General features: G+C 53.6%; 7 protein-coding genes across 7 annotated transcripts; 2 read left to right on the top strand and 5 right to left on the bottom strand.

Annotated features, from left to right (window-relative positions):
* Positions 1-238: 238 nt before the first annotated feature.
* N0V89_000676 (uncharacterized protein) lies at positions 239-1,947 on the top strand (the record flags this gene model as incomplete). Its single annotated transcript, XM_056209496.1, has 3 exons — positions 239-391; positions 443-1,035; positions 1,077-1,947. The coding sequence occupies 3 exons, from the start codon at positions 239-241 to the stop codon at positions 1,945-1,947; spliced, it is 1,617 nt and encodes a 538-aa protein (XP_056076318.1).
* Positions 1,948-3,595: 1,648 nt separating this feature from the next.
* Positions 3,596-7,053, top strand: N0V89_000675 (uncharacterized protein; the record flags this gene model as incomplete). The annotated part of the gene is made up of 5 exons (XM_056209495.1): positions 3,596-3,646; positions 3,701-3,985; positions 4,032-4,743; positions 5,324-6,517; positions 6,569-7,053. 5 exons carry the CDS (start codon positions 3,596-3,598, stop codon positions 7,051-7,053), a joined length of 2,727 nt encoding a protein of 908 aa, XP_056076317.1.
* Positions 7,054-8,561: 1,508 nt separating this feature from the next.
* Positions 8,562-8,881, bottom strand: ibp1 (Cdc25 phosphatase Ibp1; the record flags this gene model as incomplete). Its single annotated transcript, XM_056209494.1, has 2 exons — positions 8,562-8,621; positions 8,651-8,881. The coding sequence occupies 2 exons, from the start codon at positions 8,879-8,881 to the stop codon at positions 8,562-8,564; spliced, it is 291 nt and encodes a 96-aa protein (XP_056076316.1).
* Positions 8,882-9,463: 582 nt separating this feature from the next.
* Positions 9,464-11,778, bottom strand: PRD1 (metalloendopeptidase; the record flags this gene model as incomplete). The annotated part of the gene is made up of 3 exons (XM_056209493.1): positions 9,464-9,677; positions 9,734-11,586; positions 11,689-11,778. The coding sequence occupies 3 exons, from the start codon at positions 11,776-11,778 to the stop codon at positions 9,464-9,466; spliced, it is 2,157 nt and encodes a 718-aa protein (XP_056076315.1).
* Positions 11,779-12,728: 950 nt separating this feature from the next.
* N0V89_000672 (uncharacterized protein) lies at positions 12,729-13,697 on the bottom strand (the record flags this gene model as incomplete). Its single annotated transcript, XM_056209492.1, has 2 exons — positions 12,729-13,625; positions 13,692-13,697. 2 exons carry the CDS (start codon positions 13,695-13,697, stop codon positions 12,729-12,731), a joined length of 903 nt encoding a protein of 300 aa, XP_056076314.1.
* Positions 13,698-15,827: 2,130 nt separating this feature from the next.
* On the bottom strand, positions 15,828-17,135 carry N0V89_000671 (uncharacterized protein; the record flags this gene model as incomplete). Its single annotated transcript, XM_056209491.1, has 1 exon — positions 15,828-17,135. The coding sequence occupies one exon, from the start codon at positions 17,133-17,135 to the stop codon at positions 15,828-15,830; it is 1,308 nt and encodes a 435-aa protein (XP_056076313.1).
* Positions 17,136-17,414: 279 nt separating this feature from the next.
* Positions 17,415-18,910, bottom strand: N0V89_000670 (uncharacterized protein; the record flags this gene model as incomplete). The annotated part of the gene is made up of 2 exons (XM_056209490.1): positions 17,415-18,235; positions 18,286-18,910. 2 exons carry the CDS (start codon positions 18,908-18,910, stop codon positions 17,415-17,417), a joined length of 1,446 nt encoding a protein of 481 aa, XP_056076312.1.
* Between the last annotated feature and the right edge of the window lie 771 nt (positions 18,911-19,681).

The following is a 19,681-nucleotide window of genomic DNA, read 5'->3' as shown; positions in this document are numbered from 1 at the left end:
AGCGATCGCTTAGGTTTCACGGCTTGCCGGAACAGGTCTCTCGCATTTCTAGGATAGGTTGATGGCTTGCATGCATGAGCGGCACCGGTGGGATGGTCTGACGCCCTGATCGCCGGTTTCGCCAGCAAAAATGATTCTTTGCTGCGGGGATGTTGAACGGTCTTCCTCTCTACCAATCCCTACTACGCGCCTCTCGATCAGACTTTGTTCGTTGCGGACCTACGACGGAATAACGAGGATGTTAGTCGCTGACGAGAAGATGAGGCTTGAGAAGGTCGATACGATCCCAAAGGCTTCCGAGTCGAGCAATCACGCGAAGGTCTCGACACCACCCATTGGTGAAGTTGAAGAACGCCCTCATATCACGTTCAAAACGAAGATGGCCATCTTTGTACGCTTTTGCTTGCTCAACTGGACGAAAATTGACTGACATCTTCCGCAGTCCCTCATCATGATGTACGAATCGTACTTGTTCACACTCATCATGCCAGCTGCCATTCTCGCCTACATCAACGCAGACCTAGGCCCCGATCCAAAATACCCCTGGATAACCGTCTGCTGGAACCTCGGAGCCGCCATCATCGTGACCGTCGGTGGCCGCCTTGCGGACATCTTCGGTCGCCGCTGGTTTCTCCTCACAGGTGCCATATCCGCTGCCATAGGTGCCCTTGTCGGAGCGACAGGCCAATCCATCACGCAAATGATCGTCTCGGGCGTATTGTTCGGCTTTGGCGGTGGCTTCCAGGAGATGTGTTTCGCATGTGCGCAGGAGCTGGTGCCGAATCGATATCGCTTCGCTACGCTCGGCGTTATGATCTTCGCAAATCATGTCAGTAGTTTTGGGCCGCTGATTGCGTATGCGTTCGTAGCGTATACGGAGATCGGCTGGCGGGCTTGCTACTGGTTTTGCTTCGCTTTCGAGACGGCGACCGCCGTGATGCTGTGGTTTTTCTACAAGCCGCCTACTTTTGAGACGAAGCATGAGGACGATGGGAAGGGACAGTGGCAGCTGGTCAAGGAAATGGATCACGTTGGGTTGTGGTTGTTCACTGCGGGATGCCTGTTGTTGCTACTAGGCCTGAACTGGGCAAGTTCTCTAGGTTTCTCGGGATGTCGAACTCTTTGGACGCTAATGCTATGCAGGGAGGCGTCACGTATCCCTGGTCCAGTGCGTACGTCGTCGCACCTATCATGATTGCGTTTGCATGTTTTGTCGGCCTAGGTTTCTGGGAGATATACGCCACCTTGGAATACCCGATACTCCCTCCCAAACTGTTCAAGAATTGGCGGGACTTTACAGCTCTCCTCGTTGTCTGTTTCGTCGCTGGTATGCTCTATTATTCGATGAACGTCCTCTGGCCGCGGCAGTCGACACTTCTCTTTCTCAATTCCAACGACACTATCATCCGAGGCGTATATGCCAATATGGTCTCCTTCGGCACCATCATCGCTGGATGGTACTGCGTCAGCTTGATGCCCATTCTAGGCCACGAACGATGGCAGCTTACAGGCTTCATCACAGTCCAAACTGCGCTCATCGGGTCCATGGCCAGCATCGGGATCAATGACAAAGCACAAGCCATTGCTACCGTAGTCATCGTCGCGGCATGCAATCTACCGCCAAGCCCGCTCAGCTTCGGCATGGTCAGTCTGGGGCTCGATGATCAAACCGACATCGGTGTCGCTGTTGGGTTGATTTCTACATTCCGGCTTATTGGAGGCGCTGTAGCGACGAGTATCTATGTCTCTATCTACACCTCGCGGTACGCTGCCAATATAAGCCCGACACTGCAACGCATAGTGGACGATACTGGGTTTTCGGGGTCGTTCTCTGCGTTGCTAAATGCTACGGCGTTGAACACACGCCGGCTGCATACGCCCAGGTGTCCGGTATCAGCCCCGAGACTATCCAAGCGGCAATGCTGGCTGTCAAGACGTCGTATGTAGGAGCATTTAGGGTGGTGTATCTAGTAGCCATTGCGTTTGGCATATGTGCCATTGCAAGCGCGCTGAGTACGCGTAGCGTGAAGAAGAGCACCAAGACCAACGCGCAGGCTGTTCATTTGGAGACGGAGAAGGCGGCTGGTAAGGTGTGAGAACTAGTATAGGAAACAAAAAGGCGAATCTCTGCGTAGGAAAGATGACATCCGAAGGCCCCACGCGTTCTTCCCACACATTCGTACAGAGCACACTTGAGCAGTAGCATCCTAACTGGCCAGTTTGTTATGAATGCACATGCTGCTGCTGGAAGGCCAGTAGGCCGAGACCTCCTACAATCTCTTCTTGGTGACAGGCGTGATACCCTTTTGTTGGCTCAGTATCCGGTCGAGACGTGCATAACAGTCTACCGCCATGAATACGCCTGAACTGCAGTGAGTATCGCTCATGTATTATCCAGACTATGACCGAAAGGTTAAGGACTTACCGACGGCCAGATAAGCCCCATACTGCCAAACCCGAAGGTACAAAGTCAGTGTATGTTTCAAAGAAGTGGGGATGGTACATTGGCTCGTGTCTTAGCTAAGCAAAGAAGAGAGTCTTTTTCATGTCGTGACTAGATAAAGATGGTCTTTCTTTTGCTTGGCAGGAAACACGCATCCACTTTGTGATGGGAGACTTGCCATTCCACCCAAACCCTGCGCGCCTCGCTGCGCAGATGTCAGTTCTTCCCAGCTCAGCATCTCTGCCAAACATGTCACAGTAGTAACGCTGGTTTCAAGGGCGAAGACAAGCAATGCCAGGGGTAAACGCGGGTCATTTCTGATCAATGCAGGTATAGCCCAGAAACTGAATGGCAGGTGGTAAATCAGCTCCAGCAAGGTGAAGGTGGAGAACCAGGGACTGCATCTGTTAGCCAAGGTGGGTTGAATCATAAGATCAGATTGGGACTCGCTTACGGAGGGTTGTAGAAGAATCGGTCGCCATAGGTAGCGACGTACCAGCCGCGGACGTCGGCCATCCAGCTTGGCTTAACAGCAACCGGGTAGTAAGAGGTAAGATCGAACGCTGGGTTCCTATTAGCTTGCGTACAGTGTAGTATCTCGGGAAGCATCTCGTCTGCAGATAGGGCAGATGCAAGCAAAACCTCCTTTTTGTCTCGCTCAGCCGCACTCACCAAGCATGACGGGTATGTGCGTCAAGAAGAAGGCCAAGTACACAAGGTCTCTCTTTCTGTTCCATATGCTATCTGTTCCTGCCATCTTGTTCGAGCCTTCGCCGCGTGCGCTGTGGTGACATGGGAGCGAGACACGGGTTTCTCACCTTACCTCTCGCAAGGTGCGCTAGATTAAAAGCGGGTCGCGCTTGCCCCCTCCGCTTGGACGCTGCATCAGGCAGGAGCTCCGCCTTCTGCACCTGCCTCTCACTGGCGCCTCCGCTTTGGGAAGGGGCTCCGCCGCCATGCTCTCCCGCCCCCGAACGCCGTGATTTCCTGTCTGGTATGCATCTCCAAATGATTACTACGTCTAGCAGTCCTCTTGACGATGCGGAGAACTCATAGGAGCGGCGCAATGTATAAAGATCCGCGCCGTACGCTCCTGCGAATTCAGCACCACCACACTCCTCTCTCCTTGTTGTCGCCAACGAAATCACAACCATGACCGAAGCAAAGCAACTCAACATCGCCGTCGTGGGACTTGGTCGAATGGTACCCGACTCCTCTTGCTCGCATTCGTCAACATGATTCTCATCCAGACTGCAGGGCAAACGCCATGTTCACACCCTGATCAACCGTGTCGCACGCGCTCGGGTCGTTGCCGTGTGCAGCACCGAGCCTCGTGAGATCCAATGGGCAACCGACAACACCGAATACAAAGAGTTTGGTATCGCCGTCTACGATGCCTACGACAAGATGCTCCAACACGCCGGTCTAGACGCTGTGTGGATCTCTACTTCGACCGATGTCCATGCCAGCCAGACACTGGCTGCCGTGAGCAAGAGCATACATGTTCTTTGCGAGAAGCCCCTGAGCACAGAATTGGAAGAAGTACATCTTTCAGCTTAGCTACGCCTTCTCAACTGACACTTGATAGGCACAATCAGTCGTCGATGCTGCAAAGAAGCATCCAGAGCTCAAGGTTATGGCCGGTTTCAGCAGAAGATTCGATGCTTCCTACCGCGATGCCGCCATCAAAGTCCTGGACCAAGGTGCAATAGGCCAGCCCTTCCTCGTGCGATCCAACACCTGCGACCTCCGCGACACCACAGGCTTTTTCGTAAAGTATGCGTCACGCAACGGTGGCATCTTCGTCGACTGTGCGATCCACGACATTGACCTCTCCCTCTGGTATCTTGCAGACCCAGTCCCCAAGGCATGCTGGGCCACAGGCACTCTGAAGCACCACCCCGAGCTAGCTCAGTACGGCGATGTCGATAACGCGGTTGGTGTCGTCGAGTTCTACGGCGGAAAGATGGCATACTTCTACTGCTCGAGAACCCAGGCTCATGGACACGATGTCTGTACTGAGATCACCGGAACCGAAGGCAAGATCATGGTCAATGTTGTGCCTGCACAGAATAATGTTGTTCTAGCAGATAAGCTTGGGATGCGACATGAGGTCCAGCCGGAATACTGGCAAAGGTTCGAGGATGCCTTTGCACTCGAGGCCAATGAATTTGTCAATGCGGTGCTGAAGGATGAGCCTGTCCCCTTGCCGCTTGAGAAGGGAATCCGAGTTATGGAGATTGGTAGGGCGCTGCAGGACGCACTGAGCTCTGGAAATGTGTCCAGATTTGATGAGCAGGGTAAGCGAGTGGCATGAGCATGGAATTGAATATGAAAGCATTTGATGCGGCTGCACAGCCTCCGATTTCAGTTGCGCATGGTACTAGGAAGGTGCGGGGAAAACTACGATTTTGTCATGCCCCGCGCCACCCTAGCGGAGGACTTCCCCCATCTGCCACACTGTGAACACCGCGGGCACGACACGCGTCCCTTGATCCTGACAAACCATGTCCAAGAAGTCGGTTGATGCCTGCTTGAATTGTAAAGGTGAGGACTGAGTTGAAAATGTGAGATAGACGACAGTAAACTTATGCTTGACTTCTGGTACAGGTAGACACATAAAATGTAACTTCTTCCCAGAGCGCTCTGAGACACAGCTAATCTTCCTTACGAGGCGACGACAAGACACCCAAATGTAGAAGATGCGAGACCAAAGGCCTCGAGTGCACGCGTGTAAAAGGCGTCTTTCGCCAGGGGTCTGCAGCTAAATACGATGCCGACTTCAAGAAAGATCAGCACTGGGTTGATACAGGATCTATGCACCGTATTACTTACACACCACTCCTTCCTATTGACGTACTTGAACTGATGGGGTCACAGTACAATTTGATACACAAGGAACCGAAAGTGCAAAAACGAGAGACTCTGGTATTATAAACGACGTGCGTGCGGAAACATCGAGATCCTTTGAACTCGGCCGCTCAGCAGATGCAGAGTCGATCATGGGCGACGACATGTGTTCAGGCCATCAAATACGTCCTCCGAAACGATCCAGATGTCACGCTGACAACATCGATGACTCTAACGATGTCAACGATGCTGAAGAAGCTGCTGTCGTAGCGACTGGCTCAAGTGCCAGCGTGCATTACAGTATGGCTCTGCAGATGATCTCTACCGTAACAGCGGAAGAGTCTGAGGAATTAGACGTTCATTCGCCACTACCTGGTACTCAGTTTGGTCCACACGAGCCCAGTGCTTCAAGTCTTTCTCCTGCAACCACGTTCGACAGCAATAACATCAACACACCAGCACAATTCGTTGGCATCTCAATTGAACCGCTTTCCGATGTTCTCGAGGCGTGTCTTCTCCGCTACTACATCGAAGAGATAGCACAACTGGTATGCTTGTCTGAACTGATCGCAATACAGGAGTTAAGCAAGGGACAGTTCGATACCAATGACGACCGTCGACTTTTTCAGCTCCTTGTACCCAAGCGTGCGTTGCAATGTCCGCCACTTCTTCACGCGATATGCGCAGTCGCGGCACGACGATTAGCCCACGACCCAAAATACAGAAATCCTGAAGGGATATGCTACCAGGACAGTCTCCTCTCTACGTTAGATACCACGACTGCAGTTGAATATATGCTAAAATGCATACCCTTCCTGTTCGAATTCCACAACGCTACAGACGAAGCATATCAGGAGAACATCATCGCAGCCGCCGTGATCCTGCGTCAGTACGAAGAGATGTATGAAGAGGCCGAAACCACCGGTAACATACGAACCCCAGAAACCAGTGCTGTGGAACAGCGAGCGAACTTCCTTGCCGTCACGCAAGGCATCATAGACACCTGCGCATCGTTGCCGACTTTCGCGAATAGAACACTAGCGCACGCCGCATTCTGGATCGCCGTCAGACAAGAAGTATATGAGTCTTTCATGCGCGAGGAAGCGCCCAAGATGATGTTCGACAAGTATCATTTCGGCCCTGTGTCGACAGCAAATAGACTGGTAATGCATGCTGCAGAGGTCACGAGATGGAATTGGGGAGCAAAGACTGATGAAGAGTGGAGTATACTAATCCAAGCTTCTCTACTTCCTTGTTGAAGCTAATATAACACAGTCAGATTACATGTAGAGCAGCAACACTTCAAGGACCGCTATGCCTCCGACTTGATGCCCATCTACTCCCGCGCCGCCGACCCGGCCCAAAATGAAGCGTTCCCCTCAATCTGGTACGCGTCCGACGCGCAAATTGTGTCGGTCCAGCATTTAGAGCTGGCACGCATGATACTCGTCGCCGAAAAGCCCTCTAGTAACACGCCATCCACCCCTGCGGTCACGCGTGCTATGCAGCGCAAGGCGGAGGCTCTCGTCCGCGGAATTATTCTCAAGCTATGTGGTATTGCGTTTAGCAACCCGGCTTGTAAGCCTGCACTGGTCTCAGCGACCATGGCCATCTCGCTGTATGGGGATTACTTCACGGATGAGCGCGAGCGCGGGTGTTTGCTGGGTGTGTTTGAGAAGATGCTGGGGGCGCATGTATGGCCTGTGCAGCGGAAGAGGAAGGAGTTAGTGGAGAAGTGGAAGGCGGTAGATAATCTATAAGATATGTGTCTCATGCACACCAGATTGATGCACAAACACACAATCCCTCCCCGGTCCCACTTTCTTCCCGCTCTCCCTCGCTTTCAACATCCTCCCCTGCCACATTACGTACAGCACCGGCGTCAAACCCATCGCAGTCTCTCCATCTTGGAACCAGCTCGCATGCATGATAGTGCAGCTCTCGTGGAGAAGCCGCTCATGCTTGCGGCACAGCATGCCGGCGCTGGACTTGGGGTTCCGACGGAAGAAGATAGTCGCGCAGCGGTGCGCGGCACAAGGGAAGGTCGCTTGGAGTGGTAGGGTCGTTGGTGTTATTGGGAGGGCTGAGAGGTAGCGGAGATGCTTGTGGAGTGTTGGTAGGGGCTGAAGCGGGCGGTCTTGTAGGGGGGTTTGTGGTAAACGTTGGTTTGGAGGAGTCAGTGGTGCGAGGATTGATGACAAGTGCGAAGACGCGCTGCTGGAAATGATGGAGCGTGAAACTGCGGGGAACAGATCGCGTGGTAGGCGTCTGTAGGGCCGCTGCGCAATGTATGAGTGCTGGTTTTGGAGAGGCATGATTGTAACAGACGGCGTTTGGTATGTGCGTGGTTGTCATTGGGGGGTGGATAGGAGTCTATTGCACTGATGATAAGGCAGTGATGGTAACCTTGCTGCATGTTTGTGGTGGCGGCATTGATAAATGTAGATGCGATTTTCCGATTCACGACCGCGCTTCCATCATCGTCGTGCTGTATCGTCTTCAAACTTCGGAATGGCCTGCGCAATCATCACGTCGAGCCCCAACACCATCACCCTCCTATTCATTTTCCATATCAATAGACCTTCCACCACGCCCCTTCGCCACTACACCAAATCAACCAGTCGATCTCACTTCCCCGGCAGGAACTACTCGTCCCACTTAAGCCCCCATCGTCTCCCTCTACCTCGCAGAAGTCATGTACCTTTTCGCCGCCATCTCTAGGTAAGCGGTGGAATAAAGGGTGATCTCGCGGTGCTGTAGTGTGGTCTGGTATTTTGAGGCGACTGTGGCTGGACGAATCTGAATTGGAAAGTACTGAGACGTTTTGGTGTTGCCTTTTGGCAAAAATTGTATTGTTGATGTTGGATTGCTGTATGGTGGTACCCATGGTTGCGGTACCGAGACTTTTCGACCAAAGTGGCTATCGTCAACGTCATGTTGGGTTTGACATCGTTCCAAACATTGACCAGGAACATCATGGGCTGTCACGTCTCCGCCCTATGCTTCGACCTCCGCCTTATCTTGAATATGCACCCAAGTCAAATCGCACGGTGCTGCTCTCGACCAGTGGTCTTGCTCCTCTCCTCTCCTTTCAATACCCAAACTCCCAAATATCCTTCTGCCACGCCTCCGTCAACTGTTTATCCGGCCCATACTTCTCCTGCCACTGAGTAAACCCACCCCTCAGCACCAGTACCTTTTGCGCCTTCCCCTCCCCTCTTTCTCTTTTCCGCCCTCCCTGACCTCCGCCCCATTCTTCGCCTCACTCCTACTCCCCGGATCTAACCTCCTCTTCTCCCTCAGATACCTCAATGCCGCGCTCGGCCCCCTTTGCTGACTCAACGCACAATGAAACACCACCATATCCTTGTCCCTGAGACTCCGCACGAGTTCAGGGGTCTTGTAGTCCAGCTCGTTAGAAGGGACCCATGTGCTGCCTCGGATGTGCCCGCCGATGTGGTCGCTGTCTCGTACGTCGATGATGGCGAGGTTGGAGGGGAGGAACGATGCGGAGGACGAATTACGTAGTTGCTCGGCGAGCTCTTCGCGGGATATATAAGAGAGGCTAGAGAGGGTGATGTCGGCCATGGTGGATGTTGGGGTCGTGCAGGAGTGATGGGTGTAGAGGCGGAATGCGTCCGTGATGTGGGACGCTCGCGATGGTGGGGAGCAGGGTCCAGGCGTGCGTGCGATTGCGGTCCTGAGCAGCAGTTTGCGCATAGGCTTTTGTGTGTCAAGAAAGTTACAACAATCTGGTGCAGCGCAGGAAGATAAGTGTTGTTCATAGTGGGGCAACAGGGATCCGTGTACCCCTCCGCGGGCGTCTCGGAGTAGTCCCACTATTAATTGTCAACTACGGGGGAACATCACGTTCGCAGTCAAGACAGTGCGTAGCCTAGACTCTGTCATCTGAGCATAAACGACCTCTGGATTGTTGCCGCAATGCGGCCACCAGCAAAACATCCCATAATGCACTGTCAGTACCTCATGTTGACGTTGAGAGCACGCATGTACTATTGACAGGTTACATGTCATCCACGTTCTGAGACTCGAGTGTTCGCTCCCTGCATCATTGCAACTCGGGAACGAATTCATTTTCAAGATCTGATGGCCTAGCTGCCACAATGCAAGCTAGTGTGGTATATCATCGCCTCCTCTAAACCCGCACCTCTATTTCGAGATGCCGAGCTCCTTGTAGAAAGCCTCAGTACTCGGCTTGCGTCCTAAGAATTCCTCCAAGATATCCATCTCCTCCTTGCTACCACCGCGCTCGAGGACAGTGTGCCTGTACCGTCGACCTTCCTTGCCGTTCATCGGATCCTCCTTAAAGACCGAGTAGAACATATCTGTAGAATAGACCTGCGATGAAAGATAACCGTAATAACTACCACATATATTAGCTTGTGGTTGTGGTGGTCGGACACCCGGAGTTCAACTTACCCAGCGTCATAACCGCCAATCAGGTGACCGAACGTAGCCTGTCCGTTGCCCCAGGTCCAGTCGCCACCAAGGGCCTCAGGTCCATTAAGTTGTGAGATCTCGTGCCTAAGCCTGTTGTAGGTACTCGTTATATCCAATTTCTCAATGTCTTCGTGGCTCTTTGGCTCGTGAACAGTCATATCAAACATGCCGAAGTGGAGCTGCCTCAGGTTGAACAGCGCATCATTGACATGCTTTGTGTTGATCAAGTTCGCGATGAGTGAATTGGGAATCTGATCAGCGGGCTTCTTGTCTGCACCTGATGCTTCTTTGTATGCAGCCTCGTATTCAGGGGAGAGATGCGAGTAATGATGTGATAGAGACCGCAGTTGCGAAGGCGTCCAGCACCAGTTCTCCAACATTTGACTGGGCGCTTCCACAAAGTCGCGAACCGTATTCGTGCCGTGAAAGCGCGAGTAGGTGGTCTTCGAGACAAGGTCGTGAATACCGTGACCGAGCTCATGGAAAAGCGTGACTACCTCGTCGTGTTTGAGCAGCGATGGCTTCTTCGGTGTCGGCTTTGAGAAGTTGCATACAAGAGCCGTGGCAGGGTAGCGTCGTTTGCCATTCTCGTCAATGTAACCGGGCTGTAGGTTGAAGTTCGCCGCATGACCGTACTTGCCGTCACGGGGGAAAAGATCCAAGTAGAGATAGCCAACGAAGCCGGCGCCTTCGCCTTCATCATCCCACACGCTGAAGACTTGAACGTCTTCGTGCCAGACAATATCCGAGCCCTTTCCTCCATCGGCCAGTGCGGTACGGTCCTCGCCAGTAATTTCGACGAATGCCAAACCAAAGAGCTCTTCGAAAATCTTCAGCATACCCTGGATGGTGGTTTGAAGAGGGAAGTACTCGGCAATAACCTGCTGGTCGAGCTGGAAATCCCTCTCCAGCATCAATCGGTCGTAGTAGCGGTGATCCCAGAGGAAGTACTTGGAGTTATCATCACCTAGACTCCGCGCCTTGAGGTCTTCCTGCTTCAGCTCCAATAGCTTCTTGATCTCCGTCTGACCGCCAGGTGCAAGGCGCGTGCGCAAGTCTCCCAAGAAATCATCGACTGTCTTGGGCGTCTTAGCCATCTTGTCTTCTATCCGGAACTCGGCATGATTGTTGTATCCAAGGAGGCGGGCGGCTTCATCCCGGAGGAGAATAGCCTCGCGGAACAAAGGCACGTTGTCATTGCATTTGTTTTCGTTCTCGACAAAGACACGCTTGCGCGTTTCCGCATTGGTGGCGTACTTCAACGTGGGGAACAGATCCGGGTATTTGAACGTCAGCCAAAGCTTGCCCTTGGTCTCGCCCTCGCCAACCTTCAATCCGTCCACAACATCATCGGGCACACCGTCCAGCTCTTCTCTGGTGAACCAAATGCCACCCTGTTCCTCGTTGAGATTCTTCTGGAACTCGATGCTGATAGCGCTCAGCCGCTGTTTGATCTCCTTAAAGCGGTCGCGCTTTGGACCCGCAGGTAGGTTGAGGCCGTTCCGGATGTATGACTTGTGGTCTTTCTCGAGCAGTCGCTGCGACTCCGCATCCAGGGACTCCTTCTTCTGTAGGACGGCGTCGATGAGCCTGAAGACGTCCTCGCGCATGCTAGATTCGATACTGAAATCGTCCAGCAACTTCTCTGCCTCGGTCGACGCATCGCGGAGGGCTTTATCCGTGGACACGGCTTGGTAGAAGCCGATGATGTGGGACTCGATGGCCATCTTGTTGTCGTCGAGCGCTACGGGAAGGAGGACATTCTTGAAGTTGGCGCTCGCGGTCGTTACGTCCTTCACAAGACCATCCTGTATTTTCCGCGACCTGTCAATCTTGGCGACGTCAGCTCAGTGACTAGAGTGCTACACCTCGCGCATCATTCACAGATACGAGTAAATGCACAAGCGGGGGTTGTAATGAGCGAATGAACATACCAAGGCCTTTGTATCCTTGACCAAGCTGTCGGGCGTGGCCGTGAACTTGGGCGGCAGCTGCGGGGGCTTCTTGTAGATGGCGGGCGCCATGCTGCTGTTGGTGAGCGGGCGCTGAGACTGCGACTGGAAAGGGTTCCTGGCGGGTCTGAGGTAGTTGAGGATGGAGGGAGCGCGGACGCCAAAGCGGAGAGTCGCCAGGATTGCGGAGAAGGAGATGAAGAGGGCGACCGCGACCAGGAACAGGCGAGAGAAGCGTGAGGAAGCCACGGTTGTGGAGTTAGCTGCGCGTCACAACATGAAGGGGCGGGGTAATTCTGCTGTACAAAAAGATAGAGGTAAGGGAGTGAAAGACGCTATTCACTTGAGTTGAAGATAGATCAGTGAGGGCGGAATGCAGGATGCAGGTCGGCGCTTGGGGCCGGATGCTGGGTGGATGGCGAGCGTGATCGCTGCGGCGCAGCACAGACGCGAATCTGGGCGAGCTGTTGGCGCCTCCCCACATGTGGCCTGGTACGGTGACTCGTGCTGCTATTTTCCAACGTAGAGCGTCCGGAGCGCCGTGGACGTTCGAGATGGTCTATCGGGAGCCACCTGGGCACATGTGCATGGTGCGGGAGTTTGACAGCTGGGGCTCGGTTAGCCTAATATGCACCATCAAGTGATCGCCCCTTCAGAAGCCTCGCCCTCTCTGTCCCATCACTGAATGCATTGTAGTATATTTAGATCACATCGACATAATGTACAGAGTATCCTTTCGGCGCAACAAAGATCAAACATTCTCAAGGTAGCCTCGCTCAGACCTTGGTAAATCTCAGCTCATGTTCCAGCCATCCAGTCTCGAATCCGGATCAATCCTCGGCCTCTTCCTAGGAAAGTTCAGTTCCGGATGTCCATGTAGCAGTGAACCAAGTACAAGAGGCGGACATACCATGTTTTCAATCGACACACAGGCAGCGACACAGTAGCCAGCTACTGCACCAACTCCACTACACATTATATTACTTCCGGAGTAAATGCATTTTCTTCTTCCTTGCCACTCCCTAAACCGTCGTGTGCGCCTTCACAGGTGTCTCCAGCATCGCACTCCCCCGACTCCCACTACTCAGACTCGCTGGCACGGTGATGAACCCTCCCCACTCAGGACTGTCAGGACTCCAACTCCCATTCCCCGCCTCCTCATCCCCCTTCCTCGCCCTCTCCTGTTCGAAGAACTCCACGCTCTGTATCCTCAACGGCTTTCCGCCACCTTGGTATGCCACGTTTGGCGGGCTAATCTCCCTGACCTTGCGCCTGGCAATGGGTTTCTCGTCCGGGTCGCGCTCGCGACCGCGGAAGAACAGGCGCAGGAAGGGCACAGAGGCAGACACGATGCCGCTGTTGACCTCGACCTGGCCCCATAGGAGCAGATCGGAGCCGAAGAGAGCGCTGTTCTGCGGGGATTCGGCCCAGAGCGCCATGACCCACATGCGTACGCAGCTGGCGACGATGGCCATAATGCCGACGGAGAAAATACCTACGAGGGCGAGGCGCTTGTTCATGGGGACCCGAAGACCTAACAGCGTTGGGATAGGTAGTAGTAAGATGAGGACGTCGGTGAAGAGGTTGACTGCGCTCGTGAAAAGCCAGAGGCGTGTAGGGTCGTAGCATTTGAAATGCGGCTTCTTAGTGTTGGGGTCGCCGTCGAACTGTGAGAGGTAGCCTGTGACATCGAAGCTCTGGGCTGGATTCTCGCACTGAAAGGCAGCGGCGAGGGTGGTGGCGAACGTGTAGGCGATAACGAAGACGATGGTGCCGTAGACGGTGCGGCGAAAGGCGCGATGGGAGGCGATGGCGCGGTAGAAGAAGAGGATAGACAGCTTGACGAAGCAAAGGGCGACGCCGTATATCATGCGGTAGATATACCATCCGAGTAATGTGCCTCGAAGGGCAACTTCTATCTGCGGTCTTTTCTCCTACGCCAACATGAGCATTAAGCGTCGGCAGATATGCGGACGAGGTCTTACAGGCATGCGGAAGAAGCTAGGTTTAAATTTGCTGCTTGTTTGATCTTGGTAGTAGTTGACAACAGTGTTGCCCCAGGTGAGTAGCTATGCTGTGTAAGTGTCTGTCTTGTCCATCGAATATCTTGGACTGACCAAAGCGATGAACATCAGATGGTCAGTGGCTCCGATGACGCCCATACGATACCAACGGCAGTAGTATCTGTTCACCGGATCAGTCAAGAGGTCGACCACATATTACTGTTGTTGTCGACATACCTTAACAACACAATGATCGTCGACAAGCTCGTTAACGTCACCCCCACCACCACTACGACCGTCCCCGGTCTCAGATACATTTCAATAAGAATAGAACCAGCTCCAAGACACTGTCTCAGAGAAACATAAGTTGTGTGCCCGTAAGCTTTCAGCTTCCGCTTCAAGCACGCACACACGCAAAAGAAGGTGAAATTCCAAGAGCGACAGGAAAGAGGTTCAAAGAGCGTGCCTGAACGCCTCAGCCAGCTGGGCACGCATTATCCTTTTAGGCTTCCCCAGATTTCCCTCGCAGCGCTCCACGGATGAAATACGACCCCCTATGCCCCTGCAGGCAGGCTCGCCACACCCATCATGCACAGCGGTCCTGCATCACCTGCATGGCCTTTGCATGCCACAGGCTACTCATCAACACGCTGTTGTCGAACATGGCATAGCTCGCGACCGACAAAACTTGGTGAACGAAGATATGCTACTCCCCTAATCTAAGTTGGAGACGAAGGTACGCGACGATCTCCGAGCGTTCGCAAGAGTAGCACACCCAGTTCGCCTTTGACAACCTCATCGGCATGATATACGCGGGTAGCCTAGCGCACACGCACACGACAGCTATGAAACCACGCGGACCGCAGGGAACCTTTGTCTACCCCAGTCCTGTCACCCACTCGCAAGGTACATGCACTGCCTGTGCCCCGCACTACCCTCATGAAGAAACGCGTGAAGCAGTTCGGTGAGTCACATGACGTCCATTTTGCGGCTCCGGGACGCTGGGCACGCGCATTGATGATGGGGCTTGGGACCGCAGGAGGCGAGACGCAATCGACCACAGACCACATTTTAGCCGGTGCGCAAACTCTAAAGCAAGTGTGTGAGGTTTGGCAGGCAGTGGCAGGCTGAAACTGCACTTCAAACACGGTCCGAACCTCAACCCATTCTTTGAGTGTTGAAGCTGGAGACTGACTCGGAATTTGATCAATACAAGCAATCACAGTGGAAGTAGCTGGGTGTGCATGGCAATTTTACCTGAAGCCCATGTCGAAGCGATCGCCAACCCTCCGCTTCATCACCTTTCTGGAACTCGCATTCCGATGTGATCCATGTCTCCCTTTACGACTTCGTTGTGCTCGATTTGTCGACGGATTCGCCAACCGAGTGTGGATGTGTGTGACAATGGCATGCATTTAGCTGTGGAGAATATATTCGGTGTTCAAAGTGTTTCATTCCTACTTTTCTTCCGGCTGCGCTTGCCGAGCTATGGTTTATCTATTTCTATTCGGTACTTTGCTCGCGCGACTCAACCATGAATTGCAAAAAAAGCCCCAAAAACCAGGGTTGTTGGGCCAAATATACAAGAACAGACAGGTGGGCTGGAGCAAGCCAGCCAATTTGACCAAAAATGCGCACACCCCACAACATTGATACCTTTCTCTTTCTTTTTGGTTGAAAATTCAAACTCATGTCTCCGTCGCGTCTAGTTTGCCGTTGCAAATTGAGTAGACCCCTGTTTTGCGCCGTGAAAATGCACGCCGTGAGGAGAACATCTATGCTTTTTGCTCATTGCTAAAAGCAACATGGTCGTAAATGCAAACGCAAACCACCTTGTCGTTATGCTCGATGAGGCGCTTTGAGGCGCTCTCTGAGAAATGATTTCCGGAAATTTTGAAACTCTAAAAACGCCTATGTGTAATGCAGACTTGCTGGAAAACCCAGCTAAAGCCCAATAAGATTTGGTCCGTGTAGTGTGTGATGGTAGATGCAATGCTTGTGGATCGTAACAGGACGCGAGGTTTGTGAAACCGCCTCTGGAAGACGGGGATTATTGTGTTCGGGTATGTGGTGCGGAAATGCTGTTGGAATCGTTGTCGAGAAGCTCGAATGCCATCTTCAACTTGTCAGGGTATCGAAAACAGGTGTAAACAGAAGCTTCATGTTTAATGTGAGATCTGCCAGGCCATAATCGTCGTTGATCGTTGTAACGCTACCGATATCCAGGTTTTTGGAAGTTGAATCGGACGCCACATGTGTCCGAATGTACTTGAGCTGGTTGAAGACTTGTTGGAACCGAGCGTCTGGTGTGGCTGTCCAGTCCTCGCGACGAGAATTTTGAAGAAAGATTTTAGCCAGGAAGTAATAGTGGATTCCGTCCCGGCAAAAGCCGAGAGGCCTTTGCTTGGTACCATACTGAAGCTGCATGTCTGAGTCCCACTGCTTCTTCCAAAGCATAAGAGCGCACATAGTACTGCGTAGCATACCCTGAAATTGTGGGTATTGAGCACCATTACCATCGGTCGGAGTAACAGCACCGCTGCTGCCGCCACTAGTTGTCTCGTCGTGGTACGATTGAGGCGTGCTGGCGCCGCTGGACGACAGTCGGGAGGAGCTAGATAGCTGACGTTGAAGCATAAAAATCTGGATGTGGATGGCATGTATCAGAACGAATTTGGAGTAGACATTCGTGGCTCGGTGAGGCAGGTTACTTCCTTGATGAAGCAAAAGGAGGACTTCCGACATGATGAGCTGTTTCGCGCGTCGACTTCCGGCATGGTTCTGCACTTGTGCTATTTCACCTTGGAGGCCTAGTGCATTTGCACAGATCTGCGCAGTTTTGGCATCCCAGGCCGCATCATCAGCTGGCAAAGGAAGCTGAATGTCGTAGATGTCGAATTGTGGCTGGGCGTTGAAGAATATGGCAAGAGAAGCATCGATTAGGAACACAAGATACATCACACGTATCCGTGTCTCCTGCTCCAGCCACTCTTCCCAGGACCAGGTGGTGACATCGCTCACATTGATCGGTCCAGGCTGATGGAGTGCGCTCGCGTTCGAATGCCCACTGGGGAAAGTTCGCAACAACCCCAGCTGCTGTACGATGCTAGCAAGGATCCAGAATTCCTCCCGAGCCTGCTGCCTCTGCTTCTGATTACCATGCCACACGAACAACGAATGAATATGCACCAAAGCCTGGACCTCTTGAATATCACCAGAAAGTGGCACGCTTTTTTCTACATCCCTAGCTCTTTCAGAGGCCCCCTTGTACAGCCGTGAGGACCTGAATACCGATGCTCTCACCAATTCCATCAACCAGCGAACCTCTTTTACACCTATCCTCTCCGAATACACCGCTCCAATGCAGACCATGCTGAGAATGAGGCCGTCGTACGCATTAAATAAATCGAGGGAAGAATGGATCATTGGCCAATGGTTTTGATAATGTTTGTACAGCTCGAGAAAGTGCTTCAAGTTATCCGCCGTTAACAATCCCTTGAGTGCTTCGTAGCCATGAGCGGCATTTGATCCGGGAATCAACTTAGAAGGTTCAGGAAAGCAAAAAGCCACTAAGACGGTCGCCTTTCTACGCAGCGGGTCGATTGGACCAAAATCCCAATTGGCAAGAACAGAGTCGGAAGCAGCAAATCCAGAATCCGAGTACAGTCCACCAAGCATTGCATCACACTGGGTATCATCTAGGGTCTAGAAGTTGTTGACAGTCAGAACACCTCCCGCTTTAGTGGGGTGTGGACCACTCGCCATACTTGAGTTCATGAGGAAGTTATCCTGGGGTTGGCCGTCACCATTAGCACTGAACGACCCGTTCCAATGCGCTGAACGGTCCTGACCATTGGCGAGACCGTTGACACTGGGCAGATTGGGGCGTCCGTAGGAGGCGGGGTCCGCTTCTTCCTGCTTCACGGACATGCTAGTCGGGGTGATTTCCTGGTGTCCCATGGCACTATCATAGCTGTAGTGTGGTTGACCATTGGTAACGGCCGTCGCAGGCTGGCTTTGTTGGTTACCATAGGGGCTCATATCGTGCGAGATGTTGTTCGTCATACCGTTGGTTGAGCGAAAGTCGTTGAAGTTGAGACGCGCATGTCCCATGTCAAGAGCGGACATGCTTCTGCGGTTCTCTTCGACTCCGCTGCCGGGGCGAATAAGACTGTTGGACCTGGAAGTTCTCGCAGACATGGATTGATGCGAATTCATGGGGGGAAGGCCATCGCCATATCCGTCAGTCTGCATCGAGGCCATGGGCTGCATGTTGCCAAGCGTCGTACTGCCATAAGCGTTGTCTGAGTAAGGCATAGACGTGCCCATGTGGTTGAGATACGAGTTGGCCTCTGCGCTGCTCGGCTGTCGGTTCTTTTGCAGGTGGGACTGCGCATTTTGCAGATGGCTCGCACCGGTAGGGTTACCGCGACGAATCGAGCACTTTTGGAAGTGGCGCTTCAGGATGTCGCTGCGCGAAAATGTGTCCTTGCACAGATGGCACTGATATGGCCGCTCACCCGTGTCTAAAATCGTTAGCAATGGTAGATGACGCGTCATCTCGGGGTGGACTCACGTCGCAGAAGATGGCGCTTGAGATGCTTCAGGTGAAGGTATGTCTTGTTGCAGTGAGGGCACTCGTACTTTCCCTCGGCGTTCTTGGTCGGGTTCGTGATGGTCTTACCGACAGCGGGGCTGGGGCGGCCAGGATGGGTGGGCAGCACGCCGCGACGTCCTTGCTGCCCGACAACGTGTACAGGCTCAGAGTCTTGGTTGGAGAGGACTGGTGGGTGAGGGTAGAGTGCAGGATGTCCCATGGCCATACCACCAGCACGTACATCTTGCAGCCCGGCAGTGAGGGGGTTCTGGCCCAGGGCGTTGGAGTGCGCGCCTGATGTGGGAAGGAGAGGTGCCTGGGAGTACGACGAGGTGGTGAGCAGGTACGAGGGCGATGGCTGGAGCGGGCGCAGAGGTGGATGCTGGGGTGCGATGGGCGGGATGGAGGCGCCTGAGCTCGCGGAAGTGGTGACAGGCGTGTGAGGCGTGATTGGCGTCTGCGGGTTGCTGTTGTGGTGATTGTACATGGAGGGATACTGCTGGGCGCTGCCCAGCGGCGGCAGGGTGTTCTGCTGAGTGCCATTGTAGGACTGGCCTAGAGATGGGTACTGGGCGTTGCCAGGTTGGCGGAAGCGGTCGTCCATGATAGCTGTGTATTACGGTGGAGGAAGGGGGAGACGCGACCAATTAGTGGTGCGGGCCGCTGGACCATTCGAGGGAGTGGCCTTGCGAGGGTGGTGGGACAGGCGCAGACAGGACGCGTCGGCGGCACAAGGACTACTCTTTGGCGTTGGGGAACGACGGGCCTCGAAGGAGCTTGCGGAGCCGGGTGGGTCTCTCTTGGGATGGAGGCGGGAATGCGCGATGAGAGTCGAGGGGCAGCCGCGGTGGATTGCTTGCTGGATGGAGCAGCGGTGGAGAGAGATGAGATGGAGTCTGGAGCGCGGGACACGGCGTGGGCTGCTGCTGACTTGCTGGTGGGTGGGTGGCAGAGCGACAAGCAATAGTGAGCCGTGCTATTGATGAAGTTTGGCTGGCGCCGGCAATTTCACGCGGCGACCAGGGCAGGTGTGCAGATCGCAGGGCCCACCGCTTCAGCCTCAGCCGGACGACCAAGTGGAGCGCTTGCACGAGGCAGCCAGGAACGACGGCGAAAAATGGCACGCGTGCGCGTATAATGGTGGATGACGGAGGGTGGGCTGGCTGGGAGATGTTTGGCGGAGGGCAGTGGTACTGACGCGGAGCAGTCGTGCTGGAAAAATTTGTGACCTAGGGAAGGCGCTGTCTCCGATTCCGCCGCGCACGCCTTGCTTTCCCTGCTGCGAAGCTGCACAAAGACGCCGGTGCTGGCCGGCGACGTAGCAGCTAACGAGCAGAGCCTGAAGCGGTAAAGCAGCGGTGGCCTGAGCCGGCGC

The sequence above is a fragment of the Didymosphaeria variabile genome (assembly GCF_027946475.1).
Source record: "Didymosphaeria variabile strain IMI 356815 chromosome Unknown scaffold_1, whole genome shotgun sequence".
Lineage (NCBI taxonomy): Eukaryota > Fungi > Ascomycota > Dothideomycetes > Pleosporales > Didymosphaeriaceae > Didymosphaeria > Didymosphaeria variabile.
This window is presented reverse-complemented; position numbering and strand designations above follow the sequence as displayed.